This window comes from Culex quinquefasciatus, chromosome 3, assembly GCF_015732765.1.
Source record: "Culex quinquefasciatus strain JHB chromosome 3, VPISU_Cqui_1.0_pri_paternal, whole genome shotgun sequence".
Classification (NCBI taxonomy): domain Eukaryota; kingdom Metazoa; phylum Arthropoda; class Insecta; order Diptera; family Culicidae; genus Culex; species Culex quinquefasciatus.
The window spans coordinates 12328279-12344435 of NC_051863.1; the positions used below are offsets into that span (position 1 = coordinate 12328279).

The 16157-nt window shown below is 35.0% G+C and overlaps 2 protein-coding genes across 2 annotated transcripts in view; one reads left to right on the forward strand and one right to left on the reverse strand.

Moving 5' to 3' along the window:
* The window catches only part of LOC119769553 (putative cyclin-dependent serine/threonine-protein kinase DDB_G0272797/DDB_G0274007), a 66482-nt gene extending 63883 nt beyond the window's left edge, over positions 1-2599 (reverse strand). The window contains exon 1 of the mRNA XM_038262429.1: positions 2206-2599. The gene's annotated coding sequence lies outside the window, so the exon portion shown is untranslated. The remainder of the gene's footprint in view (positions 1-2205) is intronic.
* An 8836-nt stretch (positions 2600-11435) lies between these two features.
* LOC6049602 (esterase E4) lies at positions 11436-13399 on the forward strand. The gene is made up of 4 exons (XM_001866295.2): positions 11436-12207; positions 12264-12400; positions 12462-13047; positions 13108-13399. Exons 1-4 carry the CDS (start codon positions 11489-11491, stop codon positions 13397-13399), a joined length of 1734 nt encoding a protein of 577 aa, XP_001866330.2. The 5' UTR covers positions 11436-11488.
* The last annotated feature ends 2758 nt before the right edge of the window (positions 13400-16157 follow it).

Sequence of the window (16157 nt, forward strand, 5' to 3'; positions counted from 1 at the left end):
TTTAAAGTTAAGTAAAAATGAGAAAGATTTTTAAAACGTTCTGATAGGCAAAAATTATCCGCCCCTAAAATTAAGAGTTTTATTTTAATAGAGTTTGGAAAAAACTATGGGCATGTGATAAAATCTCAAGCTATATGGAAATTTTAAAAGGTTTTGGAACAACAACTATTTACAACTAGTGCTTGCGTAGAATTCTAGAGTTTTTAAATGTTTTGTTTCATATGTTTATAGGTCCTATTAGAAAAAAACTCTTGAGTTCAAAGCAATACTGAGAAATGTTAATATTAGAAATAATATTTGTATCAAATGTCTAATCTAATCTAATCAGACCCTAGCGCAGCCAATCTTTCGAAGAGATCCTGGAGAGTGCCTTAGGTTAGATGACGCCTAGCACTCTTCTTGTCATTTATTAACATTTGTAGTGCGCCATTGCATCGAAATGCATTGAAACATCACAAGCGTTAAAGCGGCCAGGCCTACTGCGTAAAGCCGTATCGCAGAGATGACTCGTAATTGGGTTGAGTTTGAGCACCATGCTAGGAATGTTTGGTACTCCGAGACACTCTGGAATGGGACATTGTATTTCCACGAATGCCCTGGACACTATTTGCCGTGGTTATAGCGCCACAACTCGCTCTCTGTAACAGTATTCCTAATTCCAGTCCACGCTCACCAAGTCGTCATGGCCTAGTGGTTAGCATTTTTGCTTACTAATCCAAAGGACGTTGGATCGAATCCCGCCTCGAGCGACTTTGATTTATCGTTCACATTCACCATTTCAAATTTATGTGTTCTTAACTTTCTCGTTGGGAGCAGATGGGAATCGAACCCAGAACCATTCGCTTACAAAGCGAACACCGTAACCAGTCAGCCACGGCCGCTCCTAAATAATATTTGTATCAAATGTACACTTTAAAAAAGTTTTTTTCTGGTACCCAAGTCAGATTAAAAACCATTGTAATTTGATGAAAATAATTCCGTAAAATTTCATTTTAGAACGGAAATCTGAAAATCCATATCTGGTGACCACCCAGGTGTTACGTAATAGCTGAGTGTATTTTAAATAGTTTACAATCGATTGTGAAGTTTTTCAAGGAAAACTGTGCAACCTATTTTTCTCATATTTGATCTAGCTTGCGGAATTTTTAAAATGTTCTTATATCGTAGTCTCCCTAGCGTCCATTAATTGTCAATCTTCCCTACTTCTAGTTTTATCCTCCATTTCAAATCGTTCACACCAAATCCAACTTTGATTCTGACTATGCCACACCATTACTGAACCATATGATTTTCCAGACTGGCCTCCCCCGCCCATGCCGCCGGTAAGTCGGCATCACTGTCTGACCCTCACCAACTGTTCATCGGGAAAATATTAACTTGTTTGATTGCCCGCTCGAATGACTGGAATCGACAACGAAATTGGCTCTGAACAAATAGACAAATGTGCAATATGTGCAAATGGCAGGGACAAACTGTTGCGCGGGCTTAAATATATTTGTGTTTGTTTTGACAAAATTCAAATCATGCCTTCAAAATTGGTCACCATGTTAAAAAAAAGTATAACTCCAATCGAAACTGTTAAAAACGGCTTTTTTTTTTGTTGTTGTGTAATTTAAGCTCAAAAACCTGATCAATGCAATGAGCAAATTATGGAAACAAATACAAAATACGGCTTTATCTGTCTACAAAATATTCTGTAATAACGCATCCAATATCCTTTCCACTCGTCGTTTACCATCCAAAAACAGGATGTTATCATCCAGCCTATGCCAACATCCCGTCCCTTCCATATATGAAGAGGGGGAGAAGCATATTGCGGGGGTGTCGGAATGATGTTATGGCTGTCGCTGCTGTGACCCGCACTCGACCGAAACGGAGGTGAGCGCGAAAATCGATTTTCACCATCATAATGCTTTCTATGCTATTTTTTTTTGTTTTCCCCCTCAACCACCCACATTATGTTGTAGGTTGATGTTGGACATGCCATCGAGGGCTCTAGTAAGGGGGGTGGAGGCGTGGGAGGCTGCCCCTGGCAGACATTATCCGGAGTCCCAAACAAAGAAGTCGTAAAACTATTGGTGCGTTCTTTTTTTGTTGTTGTTGTTGTTGAGGTTGTTTCGATCGGGCCTGTAATCCCACTTCGGGAAAAGTCATTGACTTCACTGCTGAGAATCGGTGTACTTGGATTTAGCTCGGAGTACTTACATTACTGTTTAGAATATTACATAATCTCGCGTGCTGGACAGGACTCCTAATCAACAAATCTGTTGAATCGATGGCTGGCGATGCTGGCGTTCTTCTTCGCCAAAGGTTTCCCTAATCCTTTTTTCTCACTCAAATGGAAAACCACTCGACACTTTGCCGAGGAAAATTTTCACTCGATGTTCACGTGCCACACAAACTCGCACTCCTTCGCACACACACACGTCGTCCACCTTCGCCCCCTGTGTCACAAACCGGAAAGGAAACAGGACGAAATTTCCGCTTCTCGTTAATAAAATTTCAATTAACCATCAGAGCGACACGGGAACCGAAAAAATCAGAGCCTAAAACTTTCTAAACGAAAACTGACTGACAGTTGTGTCGCTGTCGTCGTGTACAAACAACAACAGAAGGGCACTCACTCCGCGCTCACTTGCTATCCTTTGGGCAGGCTTTTCCTTGCACGCACACTACGATCGGGGGAACTCACCCATAACCGAATGGTCGGGAAAACTCCGTGAGTGTCTCACGTGTGGTGAGTGGGGTGGTGATGTTTTCACCTCCTTTTTGTTTAGGGTTTTTCGTACTTTGGTTCTCGTTCACAGAGCTTGAAGTTCAGTTCGTGGAACCAACGTGGACCCAAAATGCAATTAGCTTGCAAATTGACCGGAAATCAACCCCCGAATGGCATTTTTGGGGGTGTTCCCAGGTAAGGTTTCGACGTTTTTTGATTCGAGCGGGAATCAACGGTCAACGGTTATTTTAAATTGAGGGATGAAAAAGTCTAGATTTGACACAATGCTCAGTAACAAAACAGAGCTGCTCAAAAAACATTTACATACCGTAAACCGGGGAGACATTGATAAGATTTATTTATTTATTTTTTAGTATTTTACAACAGATACGGTTTTTCTCAAGATTATTATTTTTGAAACATGTTTTGGGGTTAGGCCACACAAAGTCCAAGCACTTTAAAAAAAAAACAAGTTTTTTTCAATAGTGTTTAAAGAAATAGTTACGTTAAAAATTCTTATTTTGAATTTCGGGGTGACTTTGATAGTCATAGTTTTTCTGGTTTAAATCAGATTTAAAGTGTTCTAACTTCATTTTCACGTCAATGTACCATTACTAAGGTTGCTGATATAGTTTTAATATTTCGCAAATTAAGGGGTTACATACATGTAGAAAATCACAAAATTTCATATTACAGAAAAATTATTGAATCCACTAAAAAGATGATTTTCAATTACTGCTGAAACATTAATGAAGATATTCCACGGTTAAATTGAGTTAGAGACGATTTTAAGCTCAACATTTTGCCGTGCGCAAAGCGGACTGTCAAACTTTCTGAGCATTTTCCTCGAATCACCGAGTTGATTTACGGGTGCCACGATATCTCGAGAAGGGATGGACCAAATTGGCTGAAATTCGTGGTGAAGACTCCTAAGACATATTTCGTGTGCATGACGAAGCCCGATTTTGAAATTTTGCTTTTTAAAAAAATACAAAAATCAAAAACTGACGATTTTTTGTATGAAAAACACAAAAATATTTTATCTTTTTTTTAAATAAGTTTTTTGAAAAACGGCCTTCGTCATGCACACAGGACTGGTTTAACGAGTCTTCACTAAAATTTTGAGCCGATTTGGTCATATCGAGATATCGTGGCACCCGTTTTTTGAAAATGCTAACTTCAAATAGCTATAGCTCGGCAATGATTCAACCAAATGTCTTCAAATTTGTTTTGATAATAGATGAAAATGTATATTTTAATGTCCTGAAAACAGATTTTAATTAAAATTAAGTGTGTTCTCACACCAACCTCTGACTTATAAGTTTATAAGCAAAATATATAAAAGAAATTTGGTAAAATTGCTAAAGTTACAATTTTGCTTAAAATTAGATTAAAACTAGTTTGGTTTATAAAATTATCGATTTATAATGCATTTTAAACTGAATTCAAAGCACGAATTTAAAGTTATTACATTTAGATGAAATTTGATTTTTTTTAAATTATGTTTCAAAAAGACATATTATTTAGTATTTACAAACTGTGTCATTGGTTCACCCATACAAGTCTCCAAACAATTTTGGCAGCTGAATTTTCTGATCAATTTGATGTCTTCGGCAAAGTTGTAGGCATTGTTGAAGACTATTGAGGAAAAAAAAGGTACACGGAAAAAAATTGCAGATTTTTTATCAACTTTTTTCACAAAAACTCAATTTCCCAAAATATGTATTTTTTTATTTGACATTTCGAAAGGGCCAAACATTGAATACTACGCCCATTTTTTCAAAATATTTTTTTCGAAAAGATCGGAAAATTTCATGAATGTTTCATGTTTAAACATTGCAAATCGGACCACTAGTTGCTGAGATATCGACATTAGAAAATGGTGGGTTGTTTAGGTGAAACTTAGAAAACTACAATTTTAGTGTTTCTTTTCCTTAGAGTGGCTGTATCTCACCAACCGGAGGTCCAATCTTCAAAGTCTCTTAGACAATTTTATAGCAAATTTTATGAACTTTTCAAAAAAATGTTTTTAGAAATGGTCACTCATGGTCACAAGTTTTAAAAATTGAAAAACTGCAAATATTTCGCTAAAATCAAACTTTCGGTGGGTATATCTTGAAAACAGAGCCCTTTATCAAAAAATCTGTAGAGTACTTTTCGATTGCAAATTCAATTTTACATTAAAAAATTACGTCAAATTTGTTTTTGCATAAAATTTCTATTTTTTCCAAAAATCACTATTTTTTTCAAAAATTCATAACTCGGCGGCAGATTTTTTGACCATGTTTCTCTATGGCTCAAAATTTGCGGATTTTTGCCCCCTAAAACATATCAAAAAAATCTCGAAAATAATTTTTTTTTAAGAAATTGTGTTTTTGTGAAAAAAAACTTGATTAAAATATCTGCATTTTTTCCGTGTACCTATTTTTTCCTCAATAGTCCTCAACAATACCTACAACTTTGCCAAAGACACCAAATTAATCAGAAAATTCACTCAAAAGTTACAGCTGTTTGAATATGTACGTACCATTTTTGTATGGACAGCTGCCCAAATTGTATGGAGACTTGTATGAATGAACCATTGATACACAATAGCTTATTTGGTCATAGGCAAGGCCCCCACAAAGTTTCAGCCAAATTAAAAAATACAAATAAAATCCAGCATAGTTCTTTTTTTCAGCGCTCTTTGAGCTCTGCTTAGTGCTGCCTATTGTGATGAAATTTTAAACGAACACTCACGAAAAGTAGCATTCATAGAGAAAGTTTCCAGGCATCACGGGCTCACTCCAACAGGCGCTGCTGGTGGCCACTCTTTGTTCTTTATTTGCCTTCGCTTCTCGCTCGGTTTTCTTCGGCCTTCGATTGGAATGGGTCGTCAAAGGTCAAACGTCAAAAGATTTGGCGCGTTTGTTGTTTTTATGGCGCTTGCTAGTTATTTACATGTTTCGGGATTATTTTTGAAGTGAGTGACTAACTAATTTTCAAAAGAACATGTTGCCGGTAGTTGGAAGCAATTTCATACCTTAAGCGCTTTGAAAACGTTAGCGCAAGTGAAAAGATATTGATGGCGACTTTCGTTAAGCAGTTAAGCTCTCATCTTGCGTGCGGATGTGTGTGCCAACAAAACGATGAGAAAAGGTCTCGAAAATAGCACTTTTAGAGTTCCAGAAACTTTGTGAATACTTAGGAGTGATATTGAGAAATTATATTTTTTCATGTAGCCTAGAAAAGTGTAAACAAATTATCAATGGTGATGAAAAAGGGTTTTTGTGTTTTTTTTTTTATTTTAACAGAATTTATGTTACCGTCAGTGGAGGTGACATTGGGTCTGGGGGTGAGATTGGGTCAAAGTGATTTTTTTTACGGATTTTACCATTTCTCAGGTTCTTCTCAATGAAACTAAATTCTGTTAAAAGGGTTGTGTAGAAGACATCTTCAGATGATTTCGCTGAAAAAATATCGTTCCTAGAACAAATTCTGTTATTTTGGCAGCTGTTTAAAGTTGATGTACGTTTTTGGCCAAAAATGATCTCTCGAAAAATCATTTTTCTAATATTTTTGTTGGATTTGCTCGAAAACTACCCAAATGTTTAAAAATCTTTACTTAAAATATTGAAGCATGTCAATACGATTCCTTCGAACAAGAAACACTATTGGATTACTTATTTTTACCATATCGTTGTATTTGAGCATCATTTTAGTTTCATTTGACCCAATGTCACCCTCTCTAAAGGGTGAGATTGGGTAAATTTTCAAACTATTGACATTTAAGGAAGTGTTCATCAAAATCCACCATATTTTGGAAAAATGTTAGTAAACTATCTAAGAACAAATCCACGTTGAAAGATTTACGATGTTATTTAAATTGTTTTTGTAATTAAGAAATTACGAGAGATGTATCGTTTTTTGACCCATAGTCACCCCCACTACCGGTACCGTAAAACCTTAATATCACGTAGATAATTTATTTTATATTCTGCCATTAACACCGTCATTTCTTTAATACCTTTTGAGTATAAAAAAATGTGTTTAAAATTTAACTTGCTAATAATTAATTCAGCATAATTTACTTATATGCTGTTTATGCAATTCATGTGTAAACCCAGATTTGCACTAAAAATATTTTTAAAATAAATTCATATAATTTTAAGATATCCTTCATCATTGCACAAAATTGAATTGAAAAAACAATTCGATAGGTTCTAGAATTTAAATTTATATTTAATCAATCATGTTTTTTCGTGTTCACTTTTCAACCATTTTTATTTTTTAACCATTAAAACATAATTTAATTAAGGGGCAGTATTTGTAAATATCGCTCGGTTTGTTCTAGAGGTCGTATCGAGGTGCTCCGATTTGGATGAAACTTTCAGCGTTTGTTTGTCTATACATGAGATGAACTCATGCCAAATATGAGCTCTCTAGGACAATGGGAAGTGGGGTAAAACGGGCTTTGAAGTTTGAGGTCCAAAAACATGAAAAATCATAAAATTGCTCTCATTTGCGTAAAGCTAGAACAATCCCAACTCTCTTAGATGCATTCGAAAGGTCTTTTGAAGCACTTCAAAATGAGCCATAGACATCCAGGATTGATTTGAATTTTTCTCATAGCTTTTGCAAATTACTGTTAAAAATGATTTTTTTTAAAACCTTAATATCTTTTTGCAACAGCCTCCAACACCCATACTTCCAAAGGTCAAAAGATAGGGAATTTCATGGACTATAAGCCTACGGTAATAACTTTTTGACCAATCGCAGTTTTTCTCATAGTTTTTCGATTTTTCTATAACAAACTTTTTACAAAGTTAGTTTTTGCCCTGTAGGCTCCCATTGCGGCACTTTTTGGTCTCAATTTTGTCATATTCGGAATCCTCGGAAAATTTCACGTTAGTTAGAAGTATTGAAGTTGTAAATTTGATTTAAAAAAAAATAAAACATTTTTGAAAAAAGAAATAGATCTTATTTACTCTGTGATCAATACGTCAAATGCTGTATCAAGTAGGCGAAAACCTGTTTTACCCGTAATCCAACAAATTGTTAAATGGCATTTTTTCCAATCAAATTTACAACTTCAATACTTCTAACTAACGAGAAATTTTCCGAGGATTCCGAATATGACAAAATTGAGACCAAAAAGTGCCGCAATGGGAGCCTACAGGGCAAAAACTAACTTTGTAAAAAGTTTGTTATAGAAAAATCGAAAAACTATGAGAAAAACTGCGATTGGCCAAAAAGTTATTACCGTAGGCTTATAGTCCATGAAATTCCCTATCTTTTGACCTATGGAAGTATGGGTGTTGGAGGCTGTTGCAAAAAGATATTAAGGTTTTAAAAAATCCATTTTTAACAGTAATTTGCAAAAGCTATCACAGAAAAAAAATGATGGTAATATTCATCAGGAAATGGTGACAGATTTTGTGGCAAAATAAATGATAAATGTTAACACAGAAAATGATGAATTTTCATCAGTTTTTGATGAATATTCATCAGGTTCACATTTTTACACATTTTTTATGTAATATTACACAAATAAAGAGGTAATATTCAACCTACCAAATTTTCAACATTCCAAAATTCAACTTTTTTTTTCTGTGTATGAGAAAAATTCAAATCAATCCTGGATGTCTATGGCTCATTTTGAAGTGCTTCAAAAGACCTTTCGAATGCATCTAAGAGAGTTGGAAATCATGAAGTTTTACTCATGATCTCTCAGCTCATATTTGGCATGAGTTCATCTCATGTATAGACAAACAAACGCTGAAAGTTTCATCCAAATCGGAGCACCTCGATACGACCTGTTACCAAGGGTCCTGATTTTCGATTCAATGAACAGAAACCACTCACTCAGCGCCTATCCATTCGTCGCCTATTCTAACCCGCTAGCATTCATGAGCGAATGATACTCGCAAGCAGCCAACGAGTGGCCCGAACTGTTCACTCAGCGAACAAATACATCGTGAAATTTATTGCCTTCTCCATCGCTCGACGACACACACACTACCATGCTCAGCAAAGAGCCATTCTCACAAAAAGCCAGCGCGGCAGTCTTTTTGTTTTCGCGCCCTCAGTTTGCCATCAATTTGATTTTTTCTTGGTGGACGTTTCTTTGAATGGTGTCTATAATGTTATGAAATCCAAATAAATGCACAATTTAATTGATAACATTGATTTTAGGCAACCCAAATCAATGAGTATAACGCAGCGCATCAGAGAAAAAATGTTTTCAGTTCAGAGTGATCGGCGACGTTCGGCCTGCCAGGCTGCCTGAGCCGTTCGGAGACTGAGCCGATCAGAGAGAGAAGGAGAGTAGAACAGAGAGTGTTCGGGAGCGAATGGTTTCAAAGCAGGGTGACCACTCAAATTCCATTTTCAAATTCCCGACTTTTTCCCGACTTTTTTCCAGACTTTTCCAGAATGCTCAAATAATAGGCATTTCTTATCTAAAGAATGGTTTCAAACAAAAAACTTTCTATAAGAGCAGTCGAAAAAAAAGCGAAAAAAAAATCACAATGATTTTCAAAAAAATCCAAATATAGGCATTTTTTGTAAATACAAAAACTAAACAATAAATAAAAAAACACTTCAAAAATGGAATTTCATTATTATGATTCAGATTAGAAACACAAACAATTAGTCTTTGAAAAAATAATCGAAAGTTCAACAATATTTATAACTTCCATGTTATTTTTTAAATTGGCAAACGTATAGTTTTTGATACTTCGTTTTATCTGAAAATGACAAAGAGTTAAAGATAACTGAACTTAAAATAGCGTTCGTATTTTTTCAAAACTTCATCATCATTTTAAAGAATGATTGAAACATAATTGCTGTTATTCATTCAAAGGATTTAGAAAAATGTCAAGGAATTCATAAAATTTAATTTTAATTTTGTAATTTTTGATATTAAATTTTCTAATCAATTTTAATTTATCTAGTGGTTAGTATTTAACTGTTTTTTTTTCAATAAAAATTAAGTTTGATATGATTTTATGTTTTCCCACTTATTTTAGCAAAATAATTGAAGAAACAATTTTTTTTTTTTTAAACAATTTTTCAATAACTTAAAATTTCTTGGATTTTTTTTTTGCAATTTCAATATTTTCTTTATGTGTCCAAAACCTAAAAAAGTTTTTCAATTTTGGATTTTATTCGATATTTAGGTTTTCCGAAAACTGAAAATCAAGCTTTATCTATGGTAGGTAATTTACCCATACTCACAAAAAAAAAAGTTCAAGGGCAACATTTGGCAAAAAAATATTTTAAATTACTAAATGACTTTAGTTAAACAATAAAAAATATTCACCAAAAAAAACCATTGCCAAACTCAAGTTGAAATCTGTTACCAAATATCTAATTATGTGACAAAATGAAATAGAATCATAATTCTAAGCTGGCCATTATGCTCTATTTTTATATTAGTTTTTCATTAGCTTTACCTCTTGTTTGATGAACAAAAATTAAAGCGATCATTTGATTCATAAAAAAAATATTATGAAAATCTGTATCAAAGACTCCAATATTCATTAAGATTTTGAATGCCTTTAACAGCTTTTCTATACTCAAATATATTGAAATAGTGAAAAGAACCTTAAATTTAAAGTAAGTTACTAAAGCAGAAATTAGTGAATTCAATTTAAAAATTTTACAAAATATTACAAAATTATTCAAGAGTTAAAAAATAATTTTCAATCAAGTATGCTCAGAATTCCCGACTATTCCCGACTTTTTGACAAAAAATCATAAATTCCCGACTTTTTCCCGATTTTTGGCGGATTTTGGCGAATTCCCGACTTATTCCCGACTTTCCCGATTTCCCGACTTGAGTGGCCACCCTGAAGTTTCAAAGTGACAAACAGTAGGAATTCATCAGGGCAGTATCGCGTCGCCTGCTATTTGTGCTCGCGAATGGAGTGGTTGATTTTGAGCAATCAGGACCCTTGCCTGTTACACATTGGTGAAAAACTCGCTCTTAATCAAATTAATAAATTGCCAGTATTTTGTTTTATTTGTGCGGAAAAAATATTGTTGAATTTGATTGACCCAAATTTTAAATGCTCATCTGATAAGGTCGTTAACTCTAACCGAATGAAGCTAACGTCACCGCGCTTCGATGATTACATGAACAAATAACAAAAAGAGTCAAATTTTCAGCTAGTGTTCACTCCTCACTTGGAGTTGAATCTGCTGGGCATGATATGTTGCTAGTTTCGGATCTAAAGTGCATCCATATAAGTAGGGACGTCTCGAAACTAAGTGGCGTTTCAGCTCAATAAATTACTAGCTGAAATACTACAGCCCCACAGAAAAAATGATGGTAATATTCATAAGGAAATGATGACAGATTTTGTGACAAAAAAATGTGTAATATTACATCAGAAATTGATGAATTTTCATCAGTTTCTGATGAATATTCATCAGGTTCTCATTTTTACACATTTTTTGAGTAATATTACTAAAAAAATAAATATTTTCATCAGTTTCTGATGAATATTCATCAGGTTCTCATTTTTACACATTTTTTGAGTAATATTACTAAAAAAATAAATACTATTGAACAAACCATATTTTTAACATGTCAATTCAACTTTTTTTGCTGTGTAAATTCAAGCTTGCAACATAAAAAGAAAATCATTTCAAAATGTGCATCCCTAGAAACTTATTTTTATGGTCAACAGCCAAACACAAACCAAACATAAACCTAATTTGAAGTTAGTCTTTCTCTAGCGTTCATCCGAAACACGAGTGCCGCGAGCCTGAGCTCAACACGGTAACATGAGTGTAACTCGCAAGGGGGTTCAGCTTCAGCTGGTTTTAGTGGTCGAATACATATGGCATCAGCTCAAACAGATCTTCCTCCGGTTTTGGCCCTTTCTTGAGCGCCCCATCGTGGAAGTACGACAGGGTGGAGTTCAGGGCATAACGGCCAAACTGCCCAATGGCAGGTGTTATCACTACTTCAAGAGCATTCCGTACAGCAAACCTCCGGTCGGGGAGTTGAGATTCCGGCCACCGGTTCCACTGGAGCGATTTGAGCAGCCCGTCCTCAACTGTAGCTACGAAAGACCTGATTTTATACATTTACAAGCTCCGATGGACGTGCTGATCATCGGGACGGAGTCGTCACTTCATTTGAGCGTCTACACTCCGAGATTGCCGATGGAAGGTGGTTCCAGATGTCCCGTCATTGTGATGCTTCCGAGTGGGGGGTTTCGAGCCTGCACCAACAGTGCGTTCAGCTTCGATCCGGTACGCATCGTCCAGCAGGGAGTCGTCGTGGTCACTGTCGGGTATCGTGTTGGCCCGTTGGGATTCCTCTGTCTACCGGATGCTGGTATCAGCGGGAACGCTGGACTCAAAGATCAACGGCTTGCGCTGAAGTGGGTGCATGTGAACATTGGCCAGTTTGGGGGAGATGCAAAGAATGTGACATTAATGGGGCTGAGTGCCGGAGCGTGGTCAGCTTATCTGCACTATCTGGCTCCGAATTCCAGGTACTGATTTATGATATGATGTTAGGTTTGTCAATAACGGTTTGATTTCGTTTTAGAAAGTACTTCCATCGAGTGATTTTAAAAAGTGGAGACGCCTGTACGGAATCGGTATTCCAACTCGATCCGGAAGAAAAGGTTAGAAAGTTGGCGAGGCTTTTGGGCTATCGAGGAACCACAGATCGTGAAGTTTTTGGTTAGTTCATCTTGATCACGTTTTAAGAATTTATCAACAATGAATGTCGAACTGTTTCCAGACACGCTCACGAAGGCCCCAGCGAGACTGTTGACGAAGCTTCAAATGAAGATATGTAGTCCCGGGGAGATCAGCTGTCCGATGAGGTACACCTTCCGGCCGGTCATCGAACGTGAACACACCGCGGACAGCATCATTTGCCAACCGCCGGAGCAGATCCTCAAGTCGTACGACACACTGCGAATGCCGATCATGTCCAACCTGTGCAACGACGAGGGAATGCTGGGGACTTACCTTAGTCGGAATCGACTGCACAAGTACAACCAGGAGCAATGGCTTGTGCCGCAGTTTTTGGGACACTCGGAAGAGATGGATCGTCAAGTTATAGGGAAAGAGGTCAGGCAGTTCTATTTCGGAGTTAAGGTGGTTGACCAGAATTGTCGCACTGCATTGTGCGACTTCATGACGGATTGTACCTTCGCCGTAACATCCAACCTGAGCGCCGAATGGATCGCTCGATATCAACCGAGGGTAGAGCACTACCATAGCCTCTTTTCCTACGACGGCCGTTTGAACTATGTGAAAGCTATCATGGGTGTTGATATGAGGGGAGCTGGTCACGGTGACGATACGTATTATCTGTTCAGGTAATTCTAACTGAATACCGTAAGACATTATACTTGATCAAATTTCTCCTTTAAATTTAGTGCCCCTTTCGTCAAAAAGTTGCCCAAATACAGCGACGAGTACAAGATCAGTGAGATTGTAGTGAACACCGTTACCAACTTTGCCAAATTCGGCAATCCAACGGCGGACAAGAGTCTGCTGGGATTCCGATGGAGGCCGGTTGCGCCAATACCGCGAGGATCGCCGGACACGACGACGTTCGACTTGGATTGCCTGGAGGTGAATTTATCCCCTCGGATGATCCGAAATCCAAACCAAAAACGGAAAGAGTTTTGGAGGAAGCTGATTCGAGAGAATACTAGTTTGCTTTGAACAGATTATTGATTCTTGTTTATGACATAAATTAATAAAATTTAATATTTAATAATATTTAATATGTTGTGGTTCAACATTTGTGAAAGAATCAAAAGTACAAATAGACTTTGTACAAATGTGAACTTAATACGTCAATTAAATTTTGTTCTAAATTCATAAAATCCTGATAAATCCGTTATATAAAAGCCTACTTTTTTAAAATGCTTTCAATAGTCACTTCAGCGTAGAGGTGGGCAAAACAAAGAAGTTCACTAGAAAGAGCTAACAAACCATGGCTCACAAAAAAGAACCGCGGTTTTTATCGAGATTCGATAAAGATAACGATAGTTCTATCGTTATCGTTATTCCGATAATTCTATCGGCGATAACAGACGATAACTTATATTTCATGTATTTCTAAAATTGACTAAAACCAGCCAAATTATGTTGAATTTTCAAGTTTCCTCTTAGTAAATATTTTTTGATAATGTGGTAAGTTTCAAAGTACAAATACAAAAAAAAAATCACAAAATACCGTATTTTTAAAAAGTTTTCAAATTTTTATAATTTGCAATATGGGAATCAAACGGTTCCAAATTGTGGATGCATGGTAACTGTTTTAGATTTTTTTAATGAAATACTAAAATTCTAACAAAATACCGTATTTTATTGAAACTACTCAAATTTTTATAATTTTCAATATGGGTATCGAACGATTCGAAATTTTGCATGCATTTTCACTATTTTAGAGTTATTTGAACGAAATACATAACTTTTCACAAAATACCGTTTTATCTCGAAAAAAACTTAAATTTTTATAATGAGCAATATGGGTATCAAACGATTCGAAATGTTGCAGGTACCGTAAAACGGGGTGACTTTGATAGCCGGGGTGACTTTGATAGGTTTGCAATTTTTCCGTTAAAAAAAAGAGTACAATTAAAATACGTACGGAATGGTTTAGAATCATACTGACCGTGGTAGAGAAGTGTTCAAAGTACATCAAAAAGAACTTTTCATAAAATTTTGAAAAGTTTAAAAAGTTAGTTAACTATAATTAACAATATGTTGATGAAAGTCATTATTTTAAGCTTCTCAAAGTGTCATAATTTTCTCAATGAACATGATTTTGAATCGGAAAGCGAAATGGATTTTCGGATTCTTTGGAAAGTTTTCCACTAGGAGAAGGTTAAATAAGTTTGTAAATAACAAATAATATATGTTTTTAAAAAATAATTTTTAAAAATCTCCAGATTTATAGGCATTTTCAGTAGAACAAATTTTATACAAAATGTGAAAACATGTGATTCGTGCTTCGAATTCAGTATAAAATGCAATATAAATCGATAATTTTATAAACAAAACTAGTTTTAACAAATTTCAGACAAAATTCCGACTTTTTAACAATTTTACCTAAAATTTATGTATATTTTGTTAAAAAGCTTATAAACTTAGTTAACTAATCATAAACATTGATTTTTTTTTCTTAAAAACTATATCAGCTACTTTAGTGATGGTACATTTAACGTACAAATAAAGTTTGAACATCTTAATTATGATTTCAATAAGAAAAACTATGACTATCAAAGTCACCCCGGAATTTAAACTAACAATTTTTAAAGTAACTCTTTTTCTAAACACTATTGAAACAACTTTTTTTCCAAAATAGTGCATGGACTTTGTGTGGCCTACCCCAGTACATGTTTTAAAAATAATAATCTTGAGAAAACCCTTACCTGTTGGAAAATATTCCAAAAACAAATTGAAATCCTATCAAAGTCACCCCGGTTTACGGTATTTTAACTGTTCTAGGGATTTTTGAACTAAATACAATAAATCTGAAAATATCGTATTTTTAGAGAATACTCAAATTTTTATGATTCGCAATATGGTTATCAAACGATTCAAAATTTTGCAGGTATTTTAACCGTTTTAGAGTTTGTTGAATGAAAAAGCTGGTAAAAGTCGCTTCGTTTGATACCCATGTTGCAAATCATGAAAATCAAAGTATACTCAAAAAAAATCACTCAAAAAAATCTCAAACAGTGAAAATGCATGCAAAATTTCAAATCGTTTGATACCCATATTACGAATTATAAAAATTTAAGTATTTTTCGAGGAAATACGGCATATTGTGAAAATTTAAGTATTTCATTCAAAAAAACTTAAAACTGTAAAAATGCATGCAAAATTTCAAATCGTTTGAAACCCATGTTGTCAAATTTAAATTTTTCAGTATTTCCCGGAAAATGCGGTATTTTGTGAAAATTAGAAATATTTCCTTCAAAAACCTCTAAAACAGTGAAAATGCATGCAAAATTTCGAACCGTCTGGTACCCATATTGCAAATTTAAAAAAAAAATGAGTACTTTAAAAAAATGCGGTATTTTGTGATTTTTTACTTTACCATATTATCAAACAAATATTTACTGGGAGGAAGCTTAATAATTCAACATAATTTTGATGGTTTTAATCAATTTTAGAAATATTTCGAATATAAGTTATCGTCCATTATCATCGATAAAATTATCGGTATAACGATAACCATAACCATTATCGTTATTGTTAGACGATAATATTATCGACGATAATTCTATCGATTAACAACCTTGATCGTCATATTTTGTTGGGGTTTCTATGGCAACTTTCTTATCAATGTTGAAAGACTCTAAATAGCATTTTTGCAATTCCGTCGTGAAACTAATTACTTTTCCTGTCATTCTTGAACGATGGAATAGCCTACTTTTCTATACCAAAAATAACAGAATCGAATAGC

Excerpts from the sequence above, each read along its gene's own strand:
- LOC6049602 (XM_001866295.2), top strand. The coding sequence starts at position 11,489 with ATGAGTGTAACTCGCAAGGGGGTTCAGCTTCAGCTGGTTTTAGTGGTC. Across the intron at positions 12,208-12,263 it reads TATCTGGCTCCGAATTCCAG|AAAGTACTTCCATCGAGTGA; the intron begins GTACTGATTTAT and ends ATTTCGTTTTAG. Across the intron at positions 13,048-13,107 it reads GATACGTATTATCTGTTCAG|TGCCCCTTTCGTCAAAAAGT; the intron begins GTAATTCTAACT and ends CTTTAAATTTAG.